Source organism: Rhinoraja longicauda, chromosome 41, assembly GCF_053455715.1.
Source record: "Rhinoraja longicauda isolate Sanriku21f chromosome 41, sRhiLon1.1, whole genome shotgun sequence".
NCBI classification, from domain to species: domain Eukaryota; kingdom Metazoa; phylum Chordata; class Chondrichthyes; order Rajiformes; family Arhynchobatidae; genus Rhinoraja; species Rhinoraja longicauda.
In genome coordinates this window covers 4,002,356-4,029,753 of record NC_135993.1, presented here as the reverse complement: position 1 = coordinate 4,029,753, position 27,398 = coordinate 4,002,356, and the positions used below count along the sequence as shown (strand labels likewise).

General features: G+C 46.5%; 2 protein-coding genes across 4 annotated transcripts in view; one reads left to right on the top strand and one right to left on the bottom strand.

Moving 5' to 3' along the window:
* cyp2y3 (cytochrome P450, family 2, subfamily Y, polypeptide 3) overlaps window positions 1–13,209 on the top strand; it is a 29,724-nt gene extending 16,515 nt beyond the window's left edge. For all 3 annotated transcript variants that reach the window (XM_078431136.1, XM_078431133.1, XM_078431135.1), the window contains 8 exons: window positions 121–270; window positions 973–1,133; window positions 3,958–4,134; window positions 5,206–5,347; window positions 8,673–8,860; window positions 10,415–10,556; window positions 11,619–11,836; window positions 12,686–13,209. In XM_078431136.1, the coding sequence (XP_078287262.1) occupies window positions 121–270; window positions 973–1,133; window positions 3,958–4,134; window positions 5,206–5,347; window positions 8,673–8,860; window positions 10,415–10,556; window positions 11,619–11,800 (1,142 nt within the window). In that variant the 3' untranslated portion in view covers window positions 11,801–11,836; window positions 12,686–13,209. The remainder of the gene's footprint in view (window positions 1–120; window positions 271–972; window positions 1,134–3,957; window positions 4,135–5,205; window positions 5,348–8,672; window positions 8,861–10,414; window positions 10,557–11,618; window positions 11,837–12,685) is intronic.
* A 798-nt stretch (window positions 13,210–14,007) lies between these two features.
* alkbh6 (alkB homolog 6) lies at window positions 14,008–26,082 on the bottom strand. Its single transcript, XM_078431137.1, has 7 exons — window positions 25,910–26,082; window positions 24,434–24,572; window positions 20,748–20,816; window positions 18,672–18,732; window positions 17,611–17,762; window positions 16,519–16,629; window positions 14,008–14,387 (listed from the first exon to the last, which is right to left on the bottom strand). Exons 2-7 carry the CDS (start codon window positions 24,485–24,487, stop codon window positions 14,124–14,126), a joined length of 711 nt encoding a protein of 236 aa, XP_078287263.1. The 5' UTR covers window positions 24,488–24,572; window positions 25,910–26,082; the 3' UTR covers window positions 14,008–14,123.
* Window positions 26,083–27,398: the final 1,316 nt, after the last annotated feature.

Below are 27,398 nucleotides of genomic sequence, written 5' to 3'. Positions count from 1 at the left end.
ACGTCACCTATCCCTTCTCTCCAGAGATGCTGCCTGTCCCGCTGAGTTACTCCAGCACTTTGTGTCTATCTTTGGTTTAAACCAGCATCTGCAGTTCCTTCCCACACATCTGTCTTGCAGGAGTTGCTTTCAGCAGTGGGGAGAGATGGAAGCAACTTCGGAGATTCACGCTCAGTACCTTGCGAGACTATGGAATGGGGAAAAAGAGTATCGAGGAGAGAATTCAGGAGGAAGCTCGGTTCCTGGTTGCAAGCTTCAGGAATAAAAAAGGTTCGTGACTAAAGCATTGGACAATCACCAAATGGTTAAACACAAAATGCTGGAGTAACTCAGCGGGTCAGGCAGCATCTCGGGAGAGAAGGAATGGGTGACGTTTCGGGTCGAGACCCTTCTTCAGACTGATGTCCCGCCCCCTCCCGACATCAGTCTGAAGAAGGGTCTCGACCCGAAACGTCACCCATTCCTTCTCTCCCGAGATGCTGCCTGACCCGCTGAGTTACTCCAGCATTTTGTGTCGACCTTTTATTTGAACCAGCATCTGCAGTTATTTTCCTACGCATTAAGCAATGCCCACTAGTTTAGTGTAGAGATACAGCGCGGAAACAGGCCCTTCGGCCCACCGGGTCCGCGCCGACCAGCGATCCCCGCACATTAACACTATCCTACACCCACTAGGGTCAATTTTACACGTACACCAAGCCAATTAACCTACAAACCTGTACGTCTTTGGAGTGTGGGAGGAAACCGAAGATCTCGGAGAAAACCCACGCAGGTCACGGGGAGAACGTACAAACTCCGTACAGGCAGCACCCGTAGTCGGGATGGAACCCAGGTCTCCGGCGCTGCATTCGCTGTAAGGCAGCAACTCTACCGCTGCGCCACCGTGATCGCTCTTAATTATTTGATATTTGATAGCGATTCTGTCATTTTAACATTGTACCCTCTTCAACCCGGCCTCTTTAAATGGACTAGGTGGCCCATTTAAGCCAGATTTCCTACTGAGGTGTGCAGCATCCAACATCATCTGCTCCATCACCTTTGGCGATCGGTTTGATTACGAAGATCAGAGCTTCCTCAGGCTGATGGGGATGATCGCTGACGTTATCCGCATTTTAAGTAGTCCCTGGGTGCAGGTATGTGTGTCGTTTAATTTTAAGGACCGTGCTTTTACTGAAGCTAGCAGAAGTCCAGAACCAGGGGCCACAGTTTAAGAATAAGGGGGAGGCCATTTAGGACTGAGATGAGGAAAAACTTTTTCACCCAGAGATTTGTGAATCTGTGGAATTCTAGGCCAATTCACTGGATGTTTTCAAGAGAGAGTTAGATTTAGCTCTTAGGGCTAACGGAATCAAGGGATGATTTTTGAGGATGTAACTAGGAAAATTGACAGGGGAGAGTCAGTGGATGTGGTGTACCTCGACTTTCAGAAAGCCTTCGACAAGGTCCCACATAGGAGATTAGTGGGCAAAATTAGGGCACATGGTATTGGGGGTAGGGTACTGACATGGATAGAAAATTGGTTGACAGACAGAAAGCAAAGAGTGGGGATAAATGGGTCCCTTTCGGAATGGGAGGCAGTGACCAGTGGGGTACCGCAAGGTTCGGTGCTGGGACCCCAGCTATTTACGATATACATTAATGACTTAGACGAAGGGATTAAAAGTACCATTAGCAAATTTGCAGATGATACTAAGCTGGGGGGTAGTGTGAATTGTGAGGAAGATGCAATAAGGCTGCAGGGTGACTTGGACAGGTTGTGTGAGTGGGCGGATACGTGGCAGATGCAGTTTAATGTAGATAAGTGTGAGGTTATTCACTTTGGAAGTAAGAATAGAAAGGCAGATTATTATCTGAATGGTGTCAAGTTAGGAGGAGGGGGAGTTCAACGAGATCTGGGTGTCCTAGTGCATCAGTCAATGAAAGGAAGCATGCAGGTACAGCAGGCAGTGAAGAAAGCCAATGGAATGTTGGCCTTCATAACAAGAGGAGTTGAGTATAGGAGCAAAGAGGTCCTTCTACAGTTGTACCGGGCCCTGGTGAGACCGCACCTGGAGTACTGTATGCAGTTTTGGTCTCCAAATTTGAAGACGGATATTCTTGCTATTGAGGGCGTAGGTTTACTAGGTTAATTCCCGGAATGGCGGGACTGTCGTATGTTGAAAGGCTGGAGCGATTGGGCTTGTATACACTGGAATTTAGAAGGATGAGGGGGGATCTTATTGAAACATATAAGATAATTAGGGGCTTGGACACATTAGAGGCAGGAAACATGTTCCCAATGTTGGGGGAGTCCAGAACAAGGGGCCACAGTTTAAGAATAAGGGGTAGGCCATTTAGAACGGAGATGAGGAAGAACTTTTTCAGTCAGAGAGTGGTGAAGGTGTGGAATTCTCTGCCTCAGAAGGCAGTGGAGGCCAGTTCGTTGGATGCTTTCAAGAGAGAGCTGGATAGAGCTCTTAAGGATAGCGGAGTGAGGGGGTATGGGGAGAAGGCAGGAACGGGGTACTGATTGAGAGTGATCAGCCATGATCGCATTGAATGGCGGTGCTGGCTCGAAGGGCTGAATGGCCTACTCCTGCACCTATTGTCTATTGTCTGTTGTCTATTGTCTATATGGGGAGAAAGCAGGAACGGGGTACTGATTTAGGATGGTCAGCCATGATCATATTGAACGGCAGTGCTGGCTCGAAGGGCCGAATGGCCGACTCCTGCACCTATTTTCTATGTTTCTAAAACGGGACCGATTTCCAGATGGGTCTCTCAGAGTCAATCTGGTGGGAAAAGAGATCCATAAAAAGAGTCAAGTATTCATCAGGAAGACATTAAAGATATAACATTTAACATTAACAAACGTTAGTGAGTATGAGAGTGTAGTGATTATAAGTTCGTAAGTGATAGGAGCAGAATTAGGCCATTCAGCCCATCAAGTCTACTGCCATTCCATCATGGCTGATCTATCTCTCCCTCCTAACCCCATTCTTCTGCCTTCCCCCTATAACCCTTGACACCCGTACTAATCAAGAATCTATCTACCTCTGCCTTAAATATATAAATTGTAAAACATTCAAATATCCAAAATGATATTGGACTGGTAGTCAAGTTCAAACTCCACCAGGGCAGTGATTTTACATTTGGTTAATTTTCATTTAGTTAATCTCACCACGACATAACAATTAGATTGTCTGATCAGCCTAATTGGTTCTCTAAGATGGACACAAAAAGCTGGAGTAACTCAGCGGGTCAGGCAGCATCTCCGGAGAGAAGGAATGGGTGACGTTTCGGGTCTGGTAAGGTCCAAGGTAAACGAGAGGTATAGGCAATGATGTAGGGAGATAAAGAGCAATGAATGAAAGGTATGCAAAGAAGTGACGATGATAAAGGAAAAAAGGAAACGGGCCATTGTTAGCTGTTTGTTTTTGTGAAAACGAGAAGCTAGTGTGACTTGGGTGGGGGAGGGATGGAGAGGGAGGGGTATCTGAAGTTCACTAATATTATTTTGGAGGGCAGCCTTCAATTCTGGAATTCTGGTGCACAACACCCTGTCTGTCGCCGGTTTGTGGTTTGTCCCTCCTCGGACCACTGTCGGTCGGTACTCACCACTGCTGACCGGGAGCACCCCACGAGCCTTGCCGTTTCAGAGATGCTCTGACCCAGTCGACTGGCCGTAGCAATTCGGCCCTTGTCGAAGTCGCTCAGGTCTTTATTCCTGCCCATTTCTCCTGCATCCAACACGTCAACTTCAAGAACCGACTGTTCACTTGCTGCCGAATATATCCCACCCCTTGACAGGTGCCATTGTAACAAGATAATCAATGTTATTCACTTCGCCTGTCAGTGGTCGTAATGTTTTGGCTGATCGGTGTATATGTTTAATAGACTGTCCCATTTAGGCTGTGTATCATCCTACTGACCACCAGAGACACTACTTTGTTTGTGATCACCGTGTCTGTTTTGCAGTTGTACAATAACTTCCCGAGGATCATGAATTTCCTGCCTGGACCTCACCAGAAGTTCTTCCAAAATATTATAAGCATAAAAAGTTTTCTGAACAAAACTATTCAAAGTCACAAAGAGGATCACCAGAAGGATTTCCCCAGGGATTACATTGACAGCTTTCTCAACAAGATGGATGAGGTAATGACACTGTACTGCATTCATACTTCCAACTCTTGTTCAGGAAGGAACTGCAGATGCTGGTTTAAACCCAAGGTAGACACAAAATGCTGGAGTAACTCAGCGGGACGGGAAGCACCTCTGGAGAGAAGGAATGGGCGACGTTTCGGGTCGAGAACCTTCTTCAGATTCAGTCTGAAGAAGGGTCTCGACCCGAAACGTCACCGAGTCAAGTCAAGTCAAATTTATTTGTCACATACACATACACGATGTGCAGTGAAATGAAAGTGGATGCTGCCTGTCCCGCTGAGTTACTCCAGCTTTTTGTGTGCACCTAGTGTACCTTGTTCGCTGGAGTTTTGTACAGAACTGGTAAATCGGACGGTTAGAGTCACATAGTTGTACGGTTTAGAAACAGGCCCTTTGGCCCAAGCTGACTATTTTGACCGCAATGGCACGGTGGCGCAGCGGTAGAGCTACTGCCTTACAGCGCCAGAGACCCGGGTTCGATCTTGACTAAGGGTGCTTGGCTGTACGGAGTTTGCACGTTCTCCCCGTGACCTGCGTGGGTTTCTCCGAGATCTTCGGTCTCCTCCCACACTCCAAAGATGAGCTGGATCGCAGGTTAATTGGATTTGTGTAAATGTAAATTGTCCCGAGTGTGTGTTGGATGGTGTTAATGTGCGGGGATCGCTGGTCGGTACGGACTCGGTGGGCCGAAGGGCCTGTTTCCGCGCTGTCTCTAAACTAAAAACTAAAAAGCTAAATACAAGGACATACTTTTTCAGTCAGAGAGTTGTGAATCTGTGGAATACTCTGCCTCAGAAGGCAGTGGAGGCCAATTCTCTGAATGCATTCAAGAGAGAGCTGGATAGAGCTGTTAAGGATAGCGGAGTCAGGGGGTATGGGGAGAAGGCAGGAACGGGGTACTGATTGAGAATGATCAGCCATGATCACACTGAATGGCGGTGCTGGCTCGAAGGGCCGAATGGCCTCCTCCTGCACCTATGGTCTATTGTCTATTGTCTATAAGTTTAAGAAAGGTCAAACATTGTCTGAAGACTGTTTTAAATGTTTTTTGCTTTGAATCAGGACAAAAATAAACTTGACTCAGAATTCATTCATCAAAACTTGTTGCTGTCGACACTGAATTTATTTTTGGCTGGAACTGAAACAACCAGCACGACGCTACACTGGTCAATTCAGATCCTGGCCAAGTACCCAGCAATTCAAGGTAAGCTTTGTCACTGTAGAAAGGTCATGGCCAAAACATTGGAGTAGCTCAGCGGGTCAGGCAGCATCTCTGGAGAGAAGGAATGGGTGACGTTTCGGGTCGAGACCCTTCTTCGGACTGACGTCAGGGGGGAAGGGGGATAGATGGATAAGGAAGGGTAAAGTGTGAAAACGAGACATCTACAAAGATGGTGATCAAGGAAAATGTAGAATAGAATACATTTTCTGTTTCTGTGCTGCATCTCTAAACTACAGTTGTACCGGGCCCTGGTGAGACCGCACCTGGAGTACTGTGTGCAGTTTTGGTCTCCAAATTTGAGGAAGGATATTCTTGCCATGGAGGGCGTGCAGCGTAGGTTCACTAGGTTAATTCCCGGAATGGCGGGACTGTAGTATGTTGAAAGGCTGGAGCGATTGGGCTTGTATACACTGGAATTTAGAAGGATGAGGGGGGATCTTATTGAAACATATAAGATAATTAGGGGATTGGACACATTTGAGGCAGGAAACATGTTCCCAATGTTGGGGGAGTCCAGAACAAGGGGCCACAGTTTAAGAATAAGGGGTAGACCATTTAGAACGGAGATGAGGAAGAACTTTTTCAGTCAGAGAGTGGTGAAGGTGTGGAATTCTCTGCCTCAGAAGGCAGTTGAGGCCAGTTCTTTGGATGCTTTCAAGAGAGAGCTCTTAAGAATAGCGGAGTCAGGGGGTATGGGGAGAAGGCAGGAACGGGGTACTGATTGAGAGTGATCAGCCATGATCGCATTGAATGGCGGTGCTGGCTCGAAGGGCTGAATGGCCTACTCCTGCACCTATTGTCTATTGTCTATTGTCTATTGTCTAAACTACTTGAGTCTCGACCCGAAACGTCACCCATTCCTACTCTCCTGAGATGCTGCCTGACAATGTTCTTATTAATTAATAACTTGATAATAAAACATGTAGATAGACACACAATGCTGGAGTAACTCAGCGGGCCAGGCAGCATTTCTGGAGAGAACGAACGGGTGACGTTTCGGGTCTGAACGTTTCAGTTCTTCAGACTGAAGAAGAGTCTCGAACCGAAACGTCACCCATTCCTTCTCTTCTGTTCTGCTGAGTTACTCCAGCATTTTGTGTCTACCTTCGATTTTAACCAGCATCCTTAACAACTTGACATCTCTAGATTCTCAAATTGATACTCACATCTTCCTCATTTACATCCCTAGATTCTCCTCGTTTACATCTCTAGATTCTCAAATTGATACTCTAATCTTCCTAGAGATGCAAGTAAAACACAATTATTTCTCTAGTTTGAAGAAGAGTCTCGACCCGAAACGTCACCCATTCCTTCTCTCCAGAGATGCTGCCTGTCCCGCTGAGTTACTCCAGCATTTTGTGTCTATCTTTGGTCTAAACCAGCATCAGCAGCTCCTTCCGACTAATTATTTGACAGATTATTCCTGTTTTACCGCTGGTTTTCAACTTCCTTCTTCAGCTCTGTCATCAATGCTATTTTGGTCACTGCTGCGCTGAAATTTCCCTTTCTATTTCTTGATTTCCCCGAACTTGCAAATACTCCTATTTGTCAGTTGGTCTCAATAGACAATAGGTGCAGGAGTAGGCCATTCGGCCCTTCGAGCCAGCACCGCCATTCAATGTGATCATGGCTGATCATTCTCGATCAGTACCCCGTTCCTGCCTTCTCCCCATACCCCCTGATTCCGCTATCCTTAAGAGCTCTATCTAGCTCTCTCTTGAATGCATTCAGAGAATCACCAAGACATGTACAACCTTATTCTCAGTAACCCTGCAAGGCCCTGGTACATAATCTTGGGCAGGGAGGTGCTCTCAAGTCAGGTGCTCTCCCACTCCCCATCAATCTTCGATACAAATCCTTTTGTCATCTATATACTAAAACTCTCGTTTGTTATCTTGTTTGTGACTGACGATAGCGCGACAATTTTAGGCCCACCTTGCTCACCATTGTCACTTTAGTGATAATGCAAGTAGTTTTATTGAAATCGGTGTTATATTTTTTAAGTTATTCACATTTTTAAGTTTAAAAGGAGGGGAGGGGGAGTGGGGGAGAAGGGAGAGGGGAGGGGTGGGTTGGGGAGAGAGAGGAGGGGGGGAGGACAGGGTGCTGCACCAATGCAGGAGAGGTTTGGGCCCAACGGGTCCACTTGGTCTAGTCCTTTCTAAACCAGTCGTCAGATGTTAACCAGTGGTCAGTCCCTAACCAGTCTGAAGAAGGGTCTCGACCCGAAACGTCACCCATTCCTTCTCTCCAGAGATGCTGCCTGTCCCGCTGAGTTACTCCAGCATTTTGTGTCTACAGTCAGATGTTAACATAGGTGCCCCTCACCTTACGATGGGGTCTGGTTCCGAGGAATCCATCGTCAACCGATAATATCGTACGTCGAAATGCATTTAATACACGTGGTCACGTGGCCGGAAGCGAGCGGCGGCTCGCTACGAAGGTGTCACAAAATGCTGGAGTAACTCAGCAGGTCAGGCAGCATCTTGGAGGAGAACCTCTTCAAAGTAGACATACCTTGGGGAGAAATCGCAGTGGAGCGGCAGGTTGAGTAGGAAAATAACTGCAGATCCTGGTACAAATCGACGGTAGACGCAGAATGCTGGAGTGACACAGCAGGTCAGGCAGCATCTCTGGAGAGAAGGAATGAGTGATGGAATGTGGGTCGCTGTCGTTTGCACCACAGCAAAGTCGAACTATCGTAAGGCGGGGAGCATCTGTAGTGACCAATATTAGTCAGTGGGTATGGGGAGATGCAGGGGGTATGGGGAGATGCTGCCTGGCCCTCTGAGTTACTCCAGCACTTTGTGTCCATATTAGGAAAAAGAATGTGTCCATATTGGGAATAAGATTATTAAGGGGTTGGACATGTTAGAGGCAGGAAACATGTTCCCAATGTTGGGGGAGTCCAGAACCAGGGGCCACACAGTTTAAGAATAAGGGGTAGGCCATTTAGAACGGAGATGAGGAAAAACTTTTTCAGTCAGAGAGTTGTAAATCTGTGGAATTCTCTGCCTCAGAGGGCAGTGGAGGCCAATTCTCTGAATGCATTCAAGAGAGAGCTAGATAGAGCTCTTAAGGATAGCGGAGTCAGGGGGTATGGGGAGAAGGCAGGAACGGGGTACTGATTGAGAATGATCAGCCATGATCACATTGAATGGCGGTGCTGGCTCGAAGGGCTGAATGGCCTCCTCCTGCACTTATTGTCTATTGTCTTGACAATACCCAAGTTAGAAAACGTTTACAAGCTAAAAGTCTGTTGAAAGAAATGAGACATTGTTTATGCAATGTTTTCTCTCCCCTGCAGAGAAAATTCACTGTGAAATCGATGAGGTTATTGGATCGAATCGAAGACCTAAGTCTGAGGACCGGGCAAAAATGCCGTACACCGATGCTGTCATACACGAGGTCCAGCGGTACATTGACATCGCCCCTATGAGTATTCCACACATGGCCATGAGTGACGTGCAATTCAGAGGACACTTGATACCCAAGGTCAGGATCAAACCTTTTCATAATGACTTTTGTATTTGTATTGAAGGTAGGCACAAAATGCTGGAGTAACTCAGCGGGTCAGGCAGCTTCTCGGGCGGGAAGGAATGGGTGATGTTTCGGGTCGAGACCCTTCGTCAGACGTATTTGTATTTTTAGATTTAGATTTAGAGATACAGCGCGGAAACAGGCCCTTCGGCCCACCGAGTCCGTGCCGCCCAGCGATCCCCGCACACTAACACTATCCTACACCCACTAGGGACAATTTTTACACTTGCCCAGCCAATTAACCTATATACATGTACGTCTTTGGAGTGTGGGAGGAAACCGAAGATCTCGGAGAAAACCCACGGGGAGAACGTACAAACTCCGTACAGATGGCGCCCGTAGTCGGGATCGAACCCGAGTCTCCGGCGCTGCATTCGCTGTAAGGCAGCAACTCTACCGCTGCGCCACCGTAACGCCCATATTGTTGCTTATAACATCAAATCAGAATTTATTTAACCATTGCTCTGGTGAGAATCTTGTCGGCTATTCTGTGGCCCAGAAATCAGTGCCTAACACCTGCTCCACTGTCAGAGTGAGGCCAAACGCAAATTGGAGGAACAGCACCTCGTAATTTGTTTGGGCAGCTTACACCCCCAGCGGTATGAATTGATTTCTCTAACTTCAAGTAACCCTTGCCAATCCCCCTCTCTCTGTCTCTCTGTCCCTTGTCGATACACTAGTTTCACTGTCATCCTGTTGAGTTTCATTGCCTGCATGACTCGTTATTACTTGGCTCACAGCCAACCATGAACTGCTGACTTACTCCAGCATTGTGTATCTATCTTCGATTTTAACCAGCATCTGCAGTTTTTCCCCTAAACTATAGATTTTCCTGGATGCTGATCTTTCCTTTATTATATTAGCCGATTTACCATCTCCATTACTGTGCCTACAGATCGTGTTTCAGTCCCGACCAGTGATTGAATGTGGTACAATCTGGCCTCTAAGAGTCAATACCACATGAATCAGTGCAATAAATCTACAGTATCTTGCCGTGTATAACATTGCCCGTCATTATCCCAGCGATCCGCCATCCGGCACGGTGGCGCAGCGGTAGAGTTGCTGCCTTACAGCGAATGCAGCGCCGGAGACTCAGGTTCGATCCTGACTGCGGCTGCTGTACTGTACGGAGTTTGTACGTTCTCCCCGTGACCTGCGTGGGTTTTCTCCGAGATCTTCGGTTTCCTCCCACACTCCAAAGACGTGCAGGTTAATTGGATTTGTGTAAATGTAAATTGTCCCGGGTGTGTGTTGGATAGTGTTAATGTGCAGGTTTGTAGGTTAATTGGCTGGGCAAATGTAAAAATAAATAAAAAATTGTCCCTAGTGGGTGTAGGATAGTGTTAATGTGCGGGGATCGCTGGGCGGCACGGACCCGGTGGGCCGAAGGGCCTGTTTCTGCGCTGTATCTCTAAATCTAAAAAACAAAATTACTACACAGCATTGCATAACATTGTGCAACTCATGCATTTTGCTCATTACTTTGTCTTAACTTGTTTCTATACTTAGGGCATCTTTGTGATTCCCGTACTTTCCTCGGTGTTAAAAGAAGCCAGCCATTGGGACACGCCAGAATCGTTTAATCCAAGTCATTTTCTTGATGAAAACGGATGCTTCAAAAAGAGTGACAGTTTTGTGGCTTTTTCTGCAGGTACACGTTTCTTTCTTTCAGTGTCTTTTCCCTCCATCCAATCACATTGCGTATGGAGTCATAAAACGTGGAAAAGGGTTGTAACTCTAAACTAAGGAGGGGCAGCACTGTGGCTTAACGGTAGAGTTGCTGCCTTGCAGCGCCAGAGACCCGGGTTCGATCCTGACCACGCACGGGTGGTGTCTGTACGGTGTTTGTACGTTCTCCCCGTGACCTGCGTGGGTTTTTTCCGGGTGCTCACTCCAAAGACGTACAGCTATGTAGGTTAATTGGCTTCGGTAAAATTGTGGACTACGGAAATGACAGAGACCCTGCATTTGGAAAAAATAAGATTTGCCTTAATTGACAAACCTGAGTTATTTTTAAAAATATGGTCTCCATTTATTGAATTTTTAGAAAAGTAAATGGGTTTGGCACAGGACTAAAATAAAAATTTTAAATTAAAAGTTGTAACTTGAGTTAGAGGTTGGATGTACTGCTGTTGTCTCCCGGATCTACTCCCTTTAATTTTTATAGTTAGATCCTTTTTTTAAAAAAATATATATATATGTATATTTTTTTTTTTAACCCTCTTATTCTCTCTCCTCAAGTTTATAGTTTTTTTGTTGTTGTTTTTTTCTACTTTCTCTTTTCAAAAATTTAAAAATTGAAGCTATGTAAGAACTCTGTAACAAATGTGTTTTTTAAAAAATTTCTATTTGTACATATGCTTTTCAAAATTAAAAATTTTTTTTTTTAAACATTTAAAAAAAAAAAAATTGTAAAATGTCCCTACTGCGTGGATAGTGTTAGTGTGCTGTATCTCTAAACATCTTGGGAGTTTTTTTCCACGAGTGACGGTTCTACTCAATAACCAAAGTCTGTAGTCTCTTTTTTGCTCTGGTTTATTTTCACCCACATGTTTAGACCGTAATGTTGTATCCTTATTGTTTTGAGGTATTTATGCTTTATTCGTCATTGTTTACTGTATGTTGGTGTTGTCATTTGTCAGCGGAGCACCAAGGCACATTCCTTGTACGTGCACATACTTGGCCAATAAACTTATTCATTCATTTTTTGCAGGAAAGAGGATATGCCTGGGGGAATCGTTGGCCCGCATGGAACTTTTCCTCTTTCTGACCACTTTGCTGCAGAACTTTGCCTTCGAGCCTGTTATTGATCGCGAGGATATCGACACCTCACCCATTTCAAGTGGTCTTCTGGTTGTACCCCGCGCGTATGAATTCCGCGCTATTTCACGCTAAGCCATTTGGGACATCTTATTTCACCGTTTGAAATATGTGAGCATTTTCTGTCAGGAAGCCATTGGGGTTTTTTTGCATATCTCAGGTCATTTGTTCTATATCTCTCTACATCACCATCTATATCTCTTGTTTCACTGACTCTCACTCTGAAGCAAAGATACTAGAGGAACAAGATAGACCACTCGACCCCTAAAAACCGTAGTATGTCACGGCGGCCATTTTAGTAAGCAGAAACTTACAGAAGAAAAATAACAACAATCTGTGAATTGATAGATGATATATTCTGCATTTTAATGGTGTCATCAAACATACTGTTCCCCCAAAACACTGATTACACTGCGAGAGGCATAGCGAACGACGGGGTTTTGCTTACTAAAATGGTGGCCGTTACGCTCCTTTGCGTACCACACTTCAGTATAGGCGATTTCAATGGAGTGGTCCATTTTGTTCCTCTAGTCTTTGGTCTGAAGAAGGGTCTCGACCCGAAACGTCACCTAATGATTGAGCTTTATTACCTTCCATCTCAGTGAGGAATGTGGAATCTGCAGTGGCGAATGCTTATGTTAAATTTTATTTTATGTGGCTGTGTGTCTTGTTGCTTTTCACTTAGCATGGCTGTACGGTAACTCAAATTTCACTGTATTGGTACATGTGACAATAAATTGATCTTGAATCTTGAAATCCTTCTCTCCAGAGATGCTACCTGTATCTGCAGTTCCTTCCAACACATGCCATCAGAGAGCTACATTGATTGATCCTTCTAGTTAGCAAGAATAGCTTCCTCATAAACAGTGACTTTTACCTTTCTTTGAAATATGCTTTCTGTCCTTGATGTTTATGTGCAAGTCTTTTCTAGCCACTCAAAAATAACTTTTGTTTCCACAGAGATGCCTATACTGACTGGTGATAAATGTACCTGGAATAAATGATCAGACACAATATCAATAGCCTGCTGGGGTCTACATGACTACAAGATAAAATGTCAATCCAACTGATTCAATAATGTACACGTTAAATCTACTTAACATGTAGATCTACTTACTAAGGAAATGAAGCTCATTTTATATAAAGTAGCTAATAGAATCGCTCCATATTCACATGTCTGATTAAGTGGGAAACAATCTGGAAACAGGCCCTTCGGCCCAACTTGCCCACTTCGACTAACATGCTCCATCTCCCCTTGTTCCACTTGCCTGTGTTTGGCCCATATCCCTGTAAACCTTTCCTGTTCATGTACCTGTCTAAATGTTCCTTAAACTGCCTCAACTACCTCCTTTGGCAGCTCATTCCATTATAGTGCCCGCAATGGCTGCCTCTTCCGTCTGTCTGTCTCTTCCTTTTCCTTCTTTGATGTTTTATAGTATGTGTTAAATGTGAGTTTTAGTGTTCTTTAGCTTGTTTTATGTGGGGGGTGGGTTGTGTGGGGGGGGGGGGGTGGGTTGTGTGGGGTGGGTGGGTTGCGGGGGTTGGTGGGGGAGGGTTGGTGGGGGAGGGTTGGGGGAAACTTTTTATCACACAGAATGATGGCCAGACTTTCCTACTTTATCTCACTGTGATAATATCAAGTATCCCCACGGCAGCAATGACCCAGGAGATGTTTCTGCTTTACAAATGAAAATATACTAATGTGTAAAAATGTTTTATAGACTGTGATGAGAAACAACAATAAAAAGGCTTCAATAAAGTGGTGAGGCGCATTTACTTATTACAATCAATTAAACTTTTCTGCCATCGCTCATGACCAGACAGGCCAACAAAATGTATTTATTCTAGAGTGGTAGAAGCACTAAATTACTAAATCACAGTGGACAATGTAGTATATATTTCAGGAGAGGCCCTTGGGTCTCGACCCGAAACGTCACCCATTCCTTCTCTCCAGAGATGCTGCCTGACCCCCTGAGTTACTCCAGCATTTTGTGTCTACCTTGGGAAAAGTCCCTCCACAGATGCTGCCTGACCTGCTGAGTTCCTCCAGCACTTTGTGTCTTATTTAAACTTGTCTGCTGATTTTGTAAATGCTGGAGTCCAGGTCCCACTGTACAACAGGCAAGGAGCATACTGGGTGTGGCTTTTAACAGAGTTCAGCTAGAATTGAAACAAGAATCACAACAGTCTTGCTTCATAATGGAAAAAAAACCACTGAGCTTTGGAGTATAGGAGTAAAGTTCAAGAGGGAGGTGGAGAAATGAGACAAACAGGTTGTGCAGGATTTGAGACTCCTTTATTTTGTCTTAAGACCTGAAACGTCACCCATTCCTTCTCTCCCGAGATGCTGCCTGTCCCGCTGAGTTACTCCGTTTTTTTTGTGTCTCCCTCACTTCTTCTACGCCAGTTTTATGCTGGTTTTCAAAACCTTTGGCACGTAACGAATAGTCAGAGATACTCTTGTGCCGCGCGCTAGGTTGGCCCCAAGATTTGATTTGCACGATTTCAGGTTTGCCACCTTCTCGGTAATGATGTCGCAGGTCGTGGGCTTGATTCCATGTAGGTAGTGCAGGTACATGTCGTCTTTCAGCACGAGCAGGCTATGTGGCTCGAGCAACAGAGATAGAACAAAGCGATTCTCCTCAGTTTGCGGAAAATCAGTCTGGAAAAGGTGGAGCGAGAATTATTCATTGCCCAAGAAAAAGTAAAACAGAATTTTTTTCGCCAATTGCTACACAAGAAGTCGAAGTAGTTTAGTTTAGAGATACAGTGCGGAAACAGGCCCTTTCGGCCCACCGGGTCCGCGCCGACCAGCGATCCCCGCACATTAACACCGTCCTACACCCACTAGGGTCAATTTTTACATTTGCCCAGCCAATTAACCTACAAACCTGCACGTCTTTGGAGTGTGGGAGGAACCCGAAGATCTCGGAGAAAACCCACGCGGGTCACGGGGAGAGCGTACAAACTCCGTACAGACAGCGCCCGTAGACAGGATCAAACCCGGGTCTCCGGCGCTGCGTTCGCTGTAAGGCAGCAACTCTACCGCTGCGCCACCGTGGGCCTATAGTGTCCGAGCCTGCAGTGTCCCGGCCTACAGCGCCTCCGGAGCCTAATAGGGACAAGGGCAGTCCCGTACGGTCCAAACCAATTTAGCCCAATATGCGGGATATCCCGGCTAATACAGGACAGTTGTCGACCCTAATGGAACGTGGCGTGGCGTGGCGTGGCGGGAGGTACAATAGTAGAACTTAAGCGGCTTTTTTGGATGGATACATGAACATACAGGGAACGGAGGGATTTGGGTTGGTCTGTTGGGCCTATTTCATGTTCGGCATGGACACTGTGGCCTGTTGGGCCTATTCCTGTGCTGTTATATGTTCTCTGGGTTACGAAATTCTCTCTCATCTCTGTCCTGACTGGCTGGGCCACCTTTTGATCCCAGGAATGATTGGGTTAACATACGATGAGCATTTGAAGGCACTGGGCCTGTACTCGCTGGAGTTCAGGAGGATGAGGGGGGACCTCATTGAAACCTACCGAAAGGCCTGGACAGGGTGGATGTGGAAGGTAGGTGAGTCAAGGACCAGAGGCCATAGCCCCAGGATAAAAGGACGTTACTTTAGAAGGATGGGGAGGAATTTATTTCGTTCGAGGGTGGTGATTCTGTGGAATTCATTGCCACAGACGGCTATGGGGGCCAAGTCAATGGATAATTTTAAGGCGGAGATTGACAGATTCTTGATTAGTGCGGGTGTCGGGGTGGGGGGAAGGCAGGAGAATGGGATTGAGAGGGAAAGATAGATCAGCCATGATTGAATGGCGGAGTTGACTTGATGGGTCGAATGGCCTAATTCTGCTCTTAGAAGTTATGAACTCTGACCTATGTTTCTGGACATCTCTGGGGAGAAACCTCACACCTGTAGTTACTCTGTCAATTCCCATAAAATGTTCAATGATATCATGTCCTAGTCTTCTCCCCTTTTCCTGTTCTGAGCTCCACCCAAACTGATTTTATTTGTTATAAGAAGATAACTGCAGATTCTGGTACAAATCGAAGGTTTTTATTCACAAAATGCTGGAGTAACTCAGCAGGTCAGGCAGCATCTCGGGAGCGAAGGAATGGGTGACGTTTCAGGTCGAGACCCTTCTTCAGACTGAAGAAGGGTCTTGACCTGAAACGTCACCCATTCCTTCTCTCCCGAGATGCTGCCTGACCTGCTGAGTTACTCCAGCATTTTGTGATTTTATTTATTATTTTTCTGATGCAATTTCCTTCTTCAGCCTTTATCGCAAATTTACAATTCAATCTTCACTCTCAGCGGTACGTTCCTGGCTCTAAGTGGACAATTTCTGCTTGAGTTTAGTTCATCAGCAGATGGACTAATCCATCACAGCACGCATCACACTGGATTACAGTGCTATGCCTAGTTTAGTTTAGTTTAGAGATACAGCGCGGAAACAGGCCCTTCAGCCCACCGAGTCCGCACCGACCAGCGATCCCCGCACACTAACACTATCCTACAAGGCACTGGGGACAATTTTTACATTTGGTACCAAGCCAATTAACCTACAAACATGTACGTCTTCGGAGCGTGGGAGGATACCGAAGATCTCGGAGGAAAAAACACGCAGGTCACGGGGCGAACGTACAAACTCCGTACAAACAAGCAGCCGTAGTCGGGATTGAACCCGGGACTCTGGTGCTGCAAAGCACAAACTCTACCGCTGCGCCACAAGGTTTTAATGTTTGGAGAAGGGATTGGCAAAAAGATAAGGAGTTAAATACTGACCTCTCCCATTTCATTCTCTCTTTTAATGGGTTGATAGAAATCTAAGAGAGTTTGAGAGCCAAGGCTTATCGTGGACACGGTTGGAAAATACATTGGTCCATCCTCATGAGGCTACAAGGACAAAAATACTGACTTCACACAACTATTCAATGACTAATAACTACGAATATCTGCCACAAAAATTTTAGATATAACTATAAATTAAATATATTCCATATATTGAAAGCTATGAATAAGAAAAATATGTGTTTGGACTACGAGGGTTGCCAACTTCCTCACTCCCAAATAAGGAACAAAGGGTGACGTCACCGCCCCGCGCCCCACGTGACCTCACCCAGCCACGTGCTCCCGCTCCACCAATGGCGGCCTCCCATGTTTCATGTGGCTCAGCTAAATATAAATATATATATGTATATAAAACACAAAATGCTGGAGTAACTCAGCAGGTCAGGCAGCATCTCTGGAGAGAAGGAACAGATGACATTTCGGGACTGAAGAACGGTTTCGACCCGAAGCGTCGTCCATTCCTTCTCTCCAGAGATGCTGCCTGTCCCGCTGAGTTACACCGGCATTTTGTGTTTTATATATATATATTTCACATTTAGACAATAGGAGCAGGAGGAGGCCATTCGGCCCTTCGAGCCAGCACCGCCATTCAATGTGATCATGGCTGATCATTCTCAATCAGTACCCCGTTCCTGCCTTCTCCCCATACCCCCTGACTCCACTATCCTTAAGAGCTCTATCTAGCTCTCTCTTGAATGCATTCAGAGAATTGGCCTCCACTGCCTTCTGAGGCAGAGAATTCCACAGATTCACAACTCTCTGACTGAAAATGTTTTTCCTCATCTCAGTTCTAAATGGCCTACCCCTTATTCTTAGACTGTGGCCCCTTGTTCTGGACTCCCCCAACATTGGGAACATGTTTCCTGCCTCTAACGTGTCCAACCCCTTAATAATCCTATACATTTCGATAAGATCTCCTCTCGTCCTTCTAATTTAGCTGAGCAACATGAATTTATAATTTTGCCGAATATGAAATTTGAAAGCATTTGAAACCAGCAGGTTGATTTGGCTGAGTCACACTTGTACCATTATTCCTTCACCAGGATTGTACTCGTTAACCAAGACGTGATTAGCAACTTTCCCTGAGAAAGCATTCATGGATGAGATTCTCCTGGAGTACTTGTCCAGCCATTCGGGTAGCTTTTCAGCAAGCATGCCCCTTGGGTGAGGCAAACCTCCTGCAGAAGACAAGGAAAAGTAATTAATTAAGATTCCGGCAGCTACTAATCGTAACGTTTAAGAAACATTTGCACAGGTAGATAGACACAAAAAGCTGCAGTAACTCAGCGGGTCAGAGAGCATCTCAGGAGAAAAGGAATAGGTGACGTTTCGGGTCGGGACCCTTCTTCAGTCTGACCAGTGATCCCCGCACACTGACACCTCCCTACACACACTGGGGACACCTTTCCATTTACACCAAGCCAATGAACCCACAAACCTGCACGTCTTTGGAGTGTGGGAGGAAACCGAAGCTCTCGGAGAAAAACCACGCAGGTCACGGGGAGAACGTACAAACTCCGTACAGACAGCACCCGTAGTCAGGATCAAACCCAGGTCTCTTGGCGCTGTAAGGCAGTAGCTCTACCGCTGCGCCACCATGGGCTAAATTTGGTTATCCCGTACGGGACCGCCCTTGTTCCTTATTAGGCCCAGGGGGCCCTGTAGGCCCGGACACTGTAGGCCTCGACACTGTAGGCCCGGACACTCCAGTCAATGTAGGTCCAGTCAGTGTAGGCCCGGGAGCCGCCTAACGGAGGTTGCGTAGCAACCCACCTCCCGGCCCGGGTGGCCGCCATTTGGTGGAGCGGAGCACGTGGTCGCTGGCTGGGTGAGGTCACGTGGGGCGCTGGGCGGTGACGTCACCTTGTCCCTTATCTGGGAGCGAGATAGTTGGCAACCCTATCTTCACCATCAAAGCTCTCACATGAAAGAAAAAAAGTCATGAAAAGTCTTCCCTTCTGGTTGTTAGACTGAATGTGGGATAATTCATCCAACTTTATAAAAGCATCTTCTCCCTCAATAATCCACCTACGCACACATTCAATCAAGGGAAGGTTCATCCTCCCATCACTCAGGTCTTCCCTCACCCCAGTTCTGTAGTCTTCTTCCTGACAACTGAGTCCATTTAGGTTTCGGTGAGTTATAAACCTGAAAGAGAAACAACTTGTAAAATAATAAGGAACACCAACAGCAAAAAGATGCAACTGTGAAGTCATCAAAGTAATTTGAGACAAACTATGTCCCGATACAAGAAGCTCTTGATACTGACCTATTGTACTCTTCGTCCAGAGAGGCACCATAGACAATAGGTGCTGGAGTAGGCCATTCGGCCCTTCGAGCCAGCACCGCCATTCAATGTGATCATGGCTGATCATTCTCAATCAGTACCCCGTTCCTGCCTTCTCCCCATACCCCCTGACTCCGCTATCCTTAAGAGCTCTATCTAGCTCTCTCTTGAGATAAGCTTCCCTTGCAAAGAAGCAGATCTATGGCCATCAGCGGAGGATAAATCCAAAGATCAAAGGTCTTTTATTGTCACGTGTGTAGCGGTGCGAATGTCCGGACCTGAAATAAGGCTAGACGCCAGGCAACTACTGAGAGGGTCATTTAATAAAGATTACTGCATCCACACACTACAGGGCAGACAAACCAATGCCACCAAACCCCTCCAGGGAAACCCCTAGCCTCGGGCCATCACAGACCTGTCCATCCAGTACTGAGGGGTTCGACCCAGGGACTGGCCTAATCCCCACAGGCCGCCACACGTGTACCAATTAAGGTACAGTGATATTCGATCAACTGGCTTCACTGAGCTTCATGGTCTTGTCTCTGCAGAACTGCTCCTGGTTTATTCCCTGGAGCGCAGGAGGATGAGGGATGATCTTATAGAGGTGTAGAAAATCATGAGAGGAATAGATCGGGTAGATGCACAGAGTCTTTTGCCCAGAGTAGAGGAATCGAGGACCAGAGAACATAGGTTCAAGGTGAAGGGGAAAAGATTTAATAGGAATCCGAGGGGTAATTTTTTGACACAGTGTATGTATGTATGGAACAAGTGTATGGAACAAGCTGCCAGAGGAGGTAGTTGAGGCAGGGACTATCCTATCGTTTAAGAAACAGTTAGACAGGTACATGGATAGGACAGGTTTGGAGGGATATGGACCAAGCGCAGGCAGGTGGGACTAGTGTAGCTGGGACATTGTTGGCCGGTGTGGGCGAGTTGGGCCGAAGGGCCTGTTTCCATGCTGTATGACTCTATGGCTCTCCAGGACTCTATGACTGGAGGACATTGTTGGTTCATGTATCCATGTGCAGGTAAGAGTTTGTGTAGTCCCTCTCCCCATCAGAACTGCCCCCTCCATCGACTCCTTTAAGTCCAGACTCAAAACCTATTTCTACTCCCTAGCGTTTGAGGCCCATTAAGGAGGCGCTGTGAACTGTTTTGTATGTGCTGATATGTTCGTGTGCTACTGTATGTTTCATTTATTTTTTTTCCTTAGTACCTAAACAGATGTACAGCACTTTGGTCAACGTGGGTTGTTTTTAAATGTGCTATACAAATAAAATTGACTTGACTTGACTTGACTTGACTAGTCACGAGGATGTTGCCAGGACTCGAGGGCCTGAGCTAGAGGGAGAGGTTGAGCAGGCTCGGACTCTTTTCCTTGGAGCGCAGGAGGATGAGGGGCAATCTTATAGAGGTGTACAAAAACATGAGAGGAATAGATCGGGTAAACACGCAGTCTTTTGCCCAGTGTAGAAATCCAGAAGACATAGGTTTAAAGTGAGGCTTGGGGGGGGTTGAATCCGAGGGGTAACATTCTCACAGAAAGGGTGGCGGGTGTGTGGAACGAGCTGCCGGAGGAGGTAGTTGAGGCAGGGACTATCGCAACGTTTAAGAAACAATTCGACAGGTACATGGATAGGACGGGTTTGGAGGGATATGGGCCAAATGCAGGCAGGTGGGACTAGAGTAGATGGGACGTGTGGGCCGGTGTGGGCAAGATGGGCCGAAGGGCCTGTTTCCACACTACAAGACTCTATGAGTCCAACCAAATGAAAAACAGAACCTCAGTTAAGAGAGAACACTATAAGCAGGGCTCCAAACATTTTCTCTGAATCAATTAATTTTATTACTCTGGAATCAAAGTGCAGTAACATACCTTCCGCATAAGATAATTTCCTTCTGACACAGTGATAAAGTTAGGGATGTAATACACAGTTGCTGGAGCCTAAAAGGAAGAAAGCAAAATTCAGTAATGGTGCATTATCTCAGAACTAGCATGAGAGAGAGACTATCACTTTGAAAATATTAAATCGGATACAAATGAAACAAACTGATCCAAAATACCAATAGGCAAAGGTGTGTTACATAGAAACATAGAAAATAGGTGCAGGAGGAGGCCATTTGGCCCTTCGAGCCAGCACCACCATTCATTGTGATCATGTCTGATCATCCACAATCAGTAACCCGTGCCTGCCCTCTCCCCATATCAGTCTGAAGAAGGGTCTCGACCCGAAACGTCACCCATTCCTTCTCTCCCGAGATGCTGCCTGACCTGCTGAGTTACTCCAGCATTTTGTGAATAAATCGATTTGTACCAGCATCTGCAGTTATTTTCTTATACTCTCCCCATATCCCTTGATTCCGCTAGCCTCTAGAGCTCTATTTAACTCTCTTTTAAATTCATCCAGTGAATTGGCCTCCATTATAGACAATAGACAATAGGTGCAGGAGTAGGCCATTCAGCCCTTCGAGCCAGCACCGCCATTCAATGCGATCATGGCTGATCACTCTCAATCAGTACCCCGTTCCTGCCTTCTCCCCATACCCCCTCACTCCGCTATCCTTAAGAGCTCTATCCAGCTCTCTCTTGAAAGCATCCAACGAACTGGCCTCCACTGCCTTCTGAGGCAGAGAATTCCACACCTTCACCACTCTGACTGAAAAAGTTTTTTCCCACTTCAGTTTTGAAGGAAATGGATTAACAAGGAATAATGTAAATGATTACAAACTGGAACAAACTATATTTCGTGAACGTATCATGGATTAGCATTTTTATTTGGGTGCTAATGTAAAGTAGTGGAAATCGATGATTCTTCTGTGTTAGTGTCGGGAGGGATTGCAGATGCTGGTTTAGACCGAAGATAGACACAAACTGCTAGAGTAACTCAGCGGGACAGGCAGCATCTCTGGAGAAAAGGAATTTCAAAACCCTTCAAAACTCTTAGACAATAGACAATAGACAATAGGTGCAGGAGTAGGCCATTCGGCCCTTCAAGCCAGCACCGCCATTCAATGTGATCATGGCTGATCATTTTCAATCAGTACCCCGTTCCTGCTTTCTCCACATACCCCCTGACTCCGCTATCCTTAAGAGCTCTATCTAGCTCTCTCTTGAATGTATTCAGAGAATTGGCCTCCACTGCCCTCTGAGGCAGAGAATTCCACATATTCACAACTCTCTGACTGAAAAAGTTTTTCCTCATCTCTGTTCTAAATGGCTTACCCCTTATTCTTAAACTGTGGCCCCTGGTTCTGGACTCCCCCAACATTGGGAACATGTTTCCTGCCTCTAACGTGTCCAACCCCTTAATAATCTTATACGTTTCGATAAGATCCCCTCTCATCCTTCTAAATTCCAGTGTATACAAGCCTAGTCGCTCCAGTCTTTCAACATATGACAGTCCCGCCATTTGGGGAATTAACCTAGTAAACCTACGCTGCACGCCCTCAATAGCAAGAATACCCTTCCTCAAATTTGGAGACCAAAACTGCACACAGTGCTCCAGGTGCGGTCTCACTAGGGCCCTGTACAACTGCAGAAGGACCTCTTTGCTCCTATACTCAACTCCTCTTGTTATGAAGGCCAACATTCCATTGGCTTTCTTCAGACTGAAGGTAGAAAGCATATCAAATTGGGATTGATGTTGGATTAGTGAAAATGGTTGGTTAATTGTTGGCAGAGGCTCAATGGGCAAAAGGGTCAATTTCCGTGCTGTATCTCTATAATCAAGTTAAGTCAAGTTTATTTGTCACATACATATACAAGATGTGCAGTGAAATGAAAGTGGCAATGCCTGCGGATTGTGCTAAACTACAAAACAGAATAGAAAAAAAAAAAAAAATTCAACAAAAAATAAATTAATACAGTAGATTAAATTAGTCCCTGGTGATGTGAGAGTTGACAGTCCTGATGGCCTGTGGGAAGAAACTCCGTCTCATCCTCTATGTTTTCACAGCGTGACAGCGGAGGCGTTTGCCTGACCGTAGCAGCTGGAACAGTCCGTTGCTGGGGTGGCAGGGGTCCCTCATAATCTTGCTGGCTCTGGATCTGCACCTCCTGATGTATAGGTCCTGCAGGGGGGCGAGTGTAGTTCCCATAGTGCGTTCAGCCAAACGCACTACTCTCCGCAGAGCCTTCCTGTCCTGGGCAGTGCTGTTCCCAAACCAGATTGAGATGTTCCCGGACAAGATGCTTTCTACAGCATCAGAGTAGAAGCACTGAAGGATCCTCAGAGAGACTCTAAATTTCCTCAACTGTCTGAGGTGGTAAAGGCGCTGCCTTGCCTTACTCACCAGTGCGGCAATGTGTGTTGTCCATGTCAGATCCTCTGTGATGCGGACTCCCAGGTATTTAAAGCTGCTCACCCTATCCACAGTAGACCCATTTATCTCCACCCATGTACGTCCTTGGATGTTGAGCCTTTCTAAACTCTACAATCAGCTCCTTCGTTTTAGTGCCATTCAAGAGGAGGCTATTGTCCTGACACCAGAGTGCCAGATCAGCCACCTCCTCCCGGTAGGCCTTCTCATCGTTATCGGAGATCCGGCCCACCACCACAGTGTCATCAGCAAACTTGATGATGGAGTTTGAGCTGAACCTGGCCCCACAGTCATGTGTGTACAGGGAGTACAGTAGGGGGCCATGGAACAACGATTTTGTTTTTAACGAGATTCTTTCAATCGTGAGATGGAAGGTGGAATGAGCTTACCTTGCTGTCATTTGCTTATTGTGCAGGATGCAAAATGGGAACAAGACTGAACCTGAGCTCAGTCACTGTCCCAGCAGAGAAGCAACGAGATTTAAGGCCAAAGGCAAATTTAATCGAAGATGGGCGCAAAAAGCTGGAGTAACTCAGCGGGTCAGGGAGCATGTTCTGTTCGGTTCCGATAGACAGCGTGGAAACAGGCCCTTCGGCCCACCGAGACTATGCTGACCATCGATCACCCACTCACACTAAAGATAGACACAAAATGCTGGAGTAACTCCACGGGTCAGATAGCATCTCTGGAGAGAAGGACTAGGTGACGTTTCAGATCACGGAAATTGGAGGAACAGCAGTTATAGTGAGGCCCATCGTAAATTGGAGGAACAGCATCTCATATTTCGCTTGGGCAGCTTACATCCCAGCGGTATGAACATTGACTTCTCTAACTTTAGATAGCTCCTCTGTCCCTCTCTTCCCCTCCCCCTTCCCAGTTCTCCCACTGTCTTCCTGTCTCCACCTATATCCTTTCTTTGTCCCGCCCCCCCTGACACCAGTCAGAAGAAGGGTCTCGACCCAAAAACGTCGCCCATTCCTTCTCTCCGAGATGCTGCCTGACCCACTGAGTTACTCCAGCATTTTATGATACCTTTTGACGTTTCAGGTCGAGAGCCTTCTGAAGACCCAAAACGTCATCTATTCCTTTTCTTCAGAGATGCTGTCTGACCCGCTGAGTTACTGCAGCTTTTCGTGTCTGTCTTTGGTTTAAACCAGCATCTGCAATTCCTTCCTGAAGCTAATTTAACCTGTAGATCAACACCCTCACGACTTCCCCAAAGAATATTAGGCATGAACTAACCTGATCTACACGATGAATCTCCAGCTCAGGGACACTATCGTTCTGGACATCCATGGCAGGCTCAAATCGATGGCTGTAGCATTTGTTCCTCTGAATGAATAGGACCCTTGTCAAGGTTAACACTCAAAGTCAAAGTCACCTGCAAGTAAAGAACAGGGAACAAATAAACACGTTTGCAACACAGCCTGAGAGACACAAGGAATTGTAGATGTTGGTGTACGCACATTGCCGCACTGGTGGGTAAGGCAAAGCAGTGCCTTTATCACCTCAGACAGCTGAGGAAATTCACAGTGTCTCTGAGGATCCTTCAGTGCTTCTACTCTGGGGCTGTAGAGAGCATCCTGTCCGGCAACATCACAGTCTGGTTTGGGAACAGCTCTGCCCAGGACAGGATGGCCCTGCGGAGAGTAGTGCGTTCGGCAGAACGCACCATGGGAACTACACTCGCCCTCCTGCAGGACCTATACATCAGGAGGTGCAGATCCAGAGCAAGTAAGATCATGGGGGACCCCTACCACCCCAGCAACGGACTGTTCCAGCTGCTACGGTCAGGCAAACGCCTCCGCTGTCACGCTGTGACAACGGAGAGGATGAGACGGGGTTTCTTCCCACAGGCCATCAGGACTGTTAACTATTATAACTCCAGGGACTAAATTTTATTTTCTGTATTAATTTAAAATTGTATGCTGTAATTGTAAATTTTTTTGCACAATCCGCAGGCATTGCCACTTTCATTCCACTTTCATTCCACATCGTGTATGTGTATGTGACAAATAAACTTGACTTGACTTGGCTCTGTCCTCAGCAGACGCCTCACCTCTGTTCCCCACATCGTTACATTTCTGCATGTGCATGTTGCCTCTGTCTGTCCTCAGACAATAGACAATAGGTGCAGGAGGAGGCCATTCGGCCCTTCGAGCCAGCACCGCCATTCAATGTGATCATGGCTGATCATTCTCAATCAGTACCCCGTTCCTGCCTTCTCCCCATACCCCCTGACTCCTCTATCTAGCTCTCTCTTGAATGCATTCAGAGAATTGGCCTCCACTGCCTTCTGAGGCAGAGAATTCCACAGATTCACAACTCTCTGACTGAAAAAGTTTTTCCTCATCTCCGTTCTAAATGGCCGACCCCTTATTCTTAAAATGTGTGGCCCCTTGTTCTGGACTCCCCCAACATTGGGAACATGTTTCCTGCCTCTAACGTGTCCGACCCCTTAATAATCTTATACGTTTCGATAAGATCCGCTCTCATCCTTCTAAATTCCAGTGTATACAAGCCTAGTCGCTCCAGTCTTTCAACGTACGACAGTCCCGCCATTCCGGGAATTAACCTAGTGAACCTACGCTGCACGCCCTCCATAGCAAGAATATCCTTCCTCAAATTTGGAGACCAAAACTGCACACAGTACTCCAGGTGCGGTCTCACTAGGGACCTGTACAACTGCAGAAGGACCTCTTTGCTCCGATACTCAACTCCTCTTGTTATAAAGGCCAACATTCCATTGGCTGTCCCGCTGAGTCACGCCGGCATTTTGCGTCCGCCTTCGGCTTTAACCCAGGCTGAGGTTCATTCAGCGTCTGCCCGGCTTGTCCACAATGTCTCGGGGCTGGCAAGAGGGCGACGTTCCGTCCTCCTCCTCCTCCTCTCCTGGACCACTGCTGCCCTCCATGTGCCGGATGACCAGGCTGCAACTCCACCTGAGCCAGCGTGTGGCAACTCAGTGACATTGCAACCACAAACCCAACAACGCACAGAAAACATCAAACGTACATTAATAATAATAATAATAATAATAATAATAATAATAATAATATTCATTTATTGTCATTGCAACGAGTACAACGAAATTTAAAAAATAGCCAATCCTGACGGTGCGTAAAAACATATATATGCAATAAATGCAAAAACAAATAAATACAATTATATTAAGTACAAAAGTTTTAACAGTGTTGCCTAGTGCAGAAGGTAGTGTTCAGTTCTCGTATGGCCCTGGGGTAAAAACTGTTCTTAAGTCTGTTTGCTCGGGATTTGATCGACCTGAAACGTCGACACTGAAGAAGGGTCTCGACCCCGAAAACGTCACCCGTTCCTTCTCTCCTGAGTCTGTGGAATTCTCTGCCTCAGAAGGCAGTGGAGGCCAATTCTCTGAATGCATTCAAGAGAGAGCTAGATAGAGCTCTTAAGGATAGCGGAGTCAGGGGGTATGGGGAGAAGGCAGGAACGGGGTACTGATTGAGAATGATCAGCCACGATCACATTGAATGTTGGTGATGGTTCGAAGGGCCGAATGGCCTCCTCCTGCACCTATTGTCTATTGAGATGCTGCCTGTCCCGCTGAGTTACTCCAACATTTTGTGCCTGCCTTCCACATAAAACAAAATCACTCTCTCTTCTCCCCTCTCCCTTCAGGCAAAAGGTATATTCAAGAGTGTTTTATTGTGACCTGCCACAGGTAAAGCACTGTAAGGCAGCAACTCTAGTTTAGTTTAGTGATACAGCGCAGAAACAGGCCCTTTCAGCCCATCGGGTCCGCGCCGACCAGCGATCCCCGCACATTAACACTATCCTACACACACCAGGGACAATTTTTACATTTACCAAGCCAATTAACCTACAAACCTGTACGTCTTTGGAGTGTGGGAGGAAACCGAAGATCTCGGAGAAAACCCACGCAGGTCACGGGGAGAACATACAAACTCCGTACAGGCGGCGCCCGTAGTCGGGATCGAACCCGGGTCTCCGGCGCTTCATTCGCTGTAAGGCAGCAACTCTACTGCTGTGCCACCGTGCCGCACCAAATAAGCACATAAGCACAATTCCAGATTAGGTGCAACGTGCATAGAAATAACCCACTGAGACGGTATGTATGTAAGAGGGGCCAGGCTTGGCACCAAAGTCCAAGCTGCAGCTGGATTTAAAGGCCTGTTGCCCTGGCTGCAGGACATCGTCTCGATCCGTATCG

Coding starts and splice junctions, on each gene's coding strand:
- alkbh6 (XM_078431137.1), bottom strand. CDS start 24,487: ATGGATGTCCAGAACGATAGTGTCCCTGAGCTGGAGATTCATCGTGTA. Junction 17,763..18,671: donor AAGAAGACTACAGAACTGGG/GTGAGGGAAGAC, acceptor TGTCTTCTGCAG/GAGGTTTGCCTCACCCAAGG. Junction 14,388..16,518: donor GAGAGAATGAAATGGGAGAG/GTCAGTATTTAA, acceptor CACCTTTTCCAG/ACTGATTTTCCGCAAACTGA.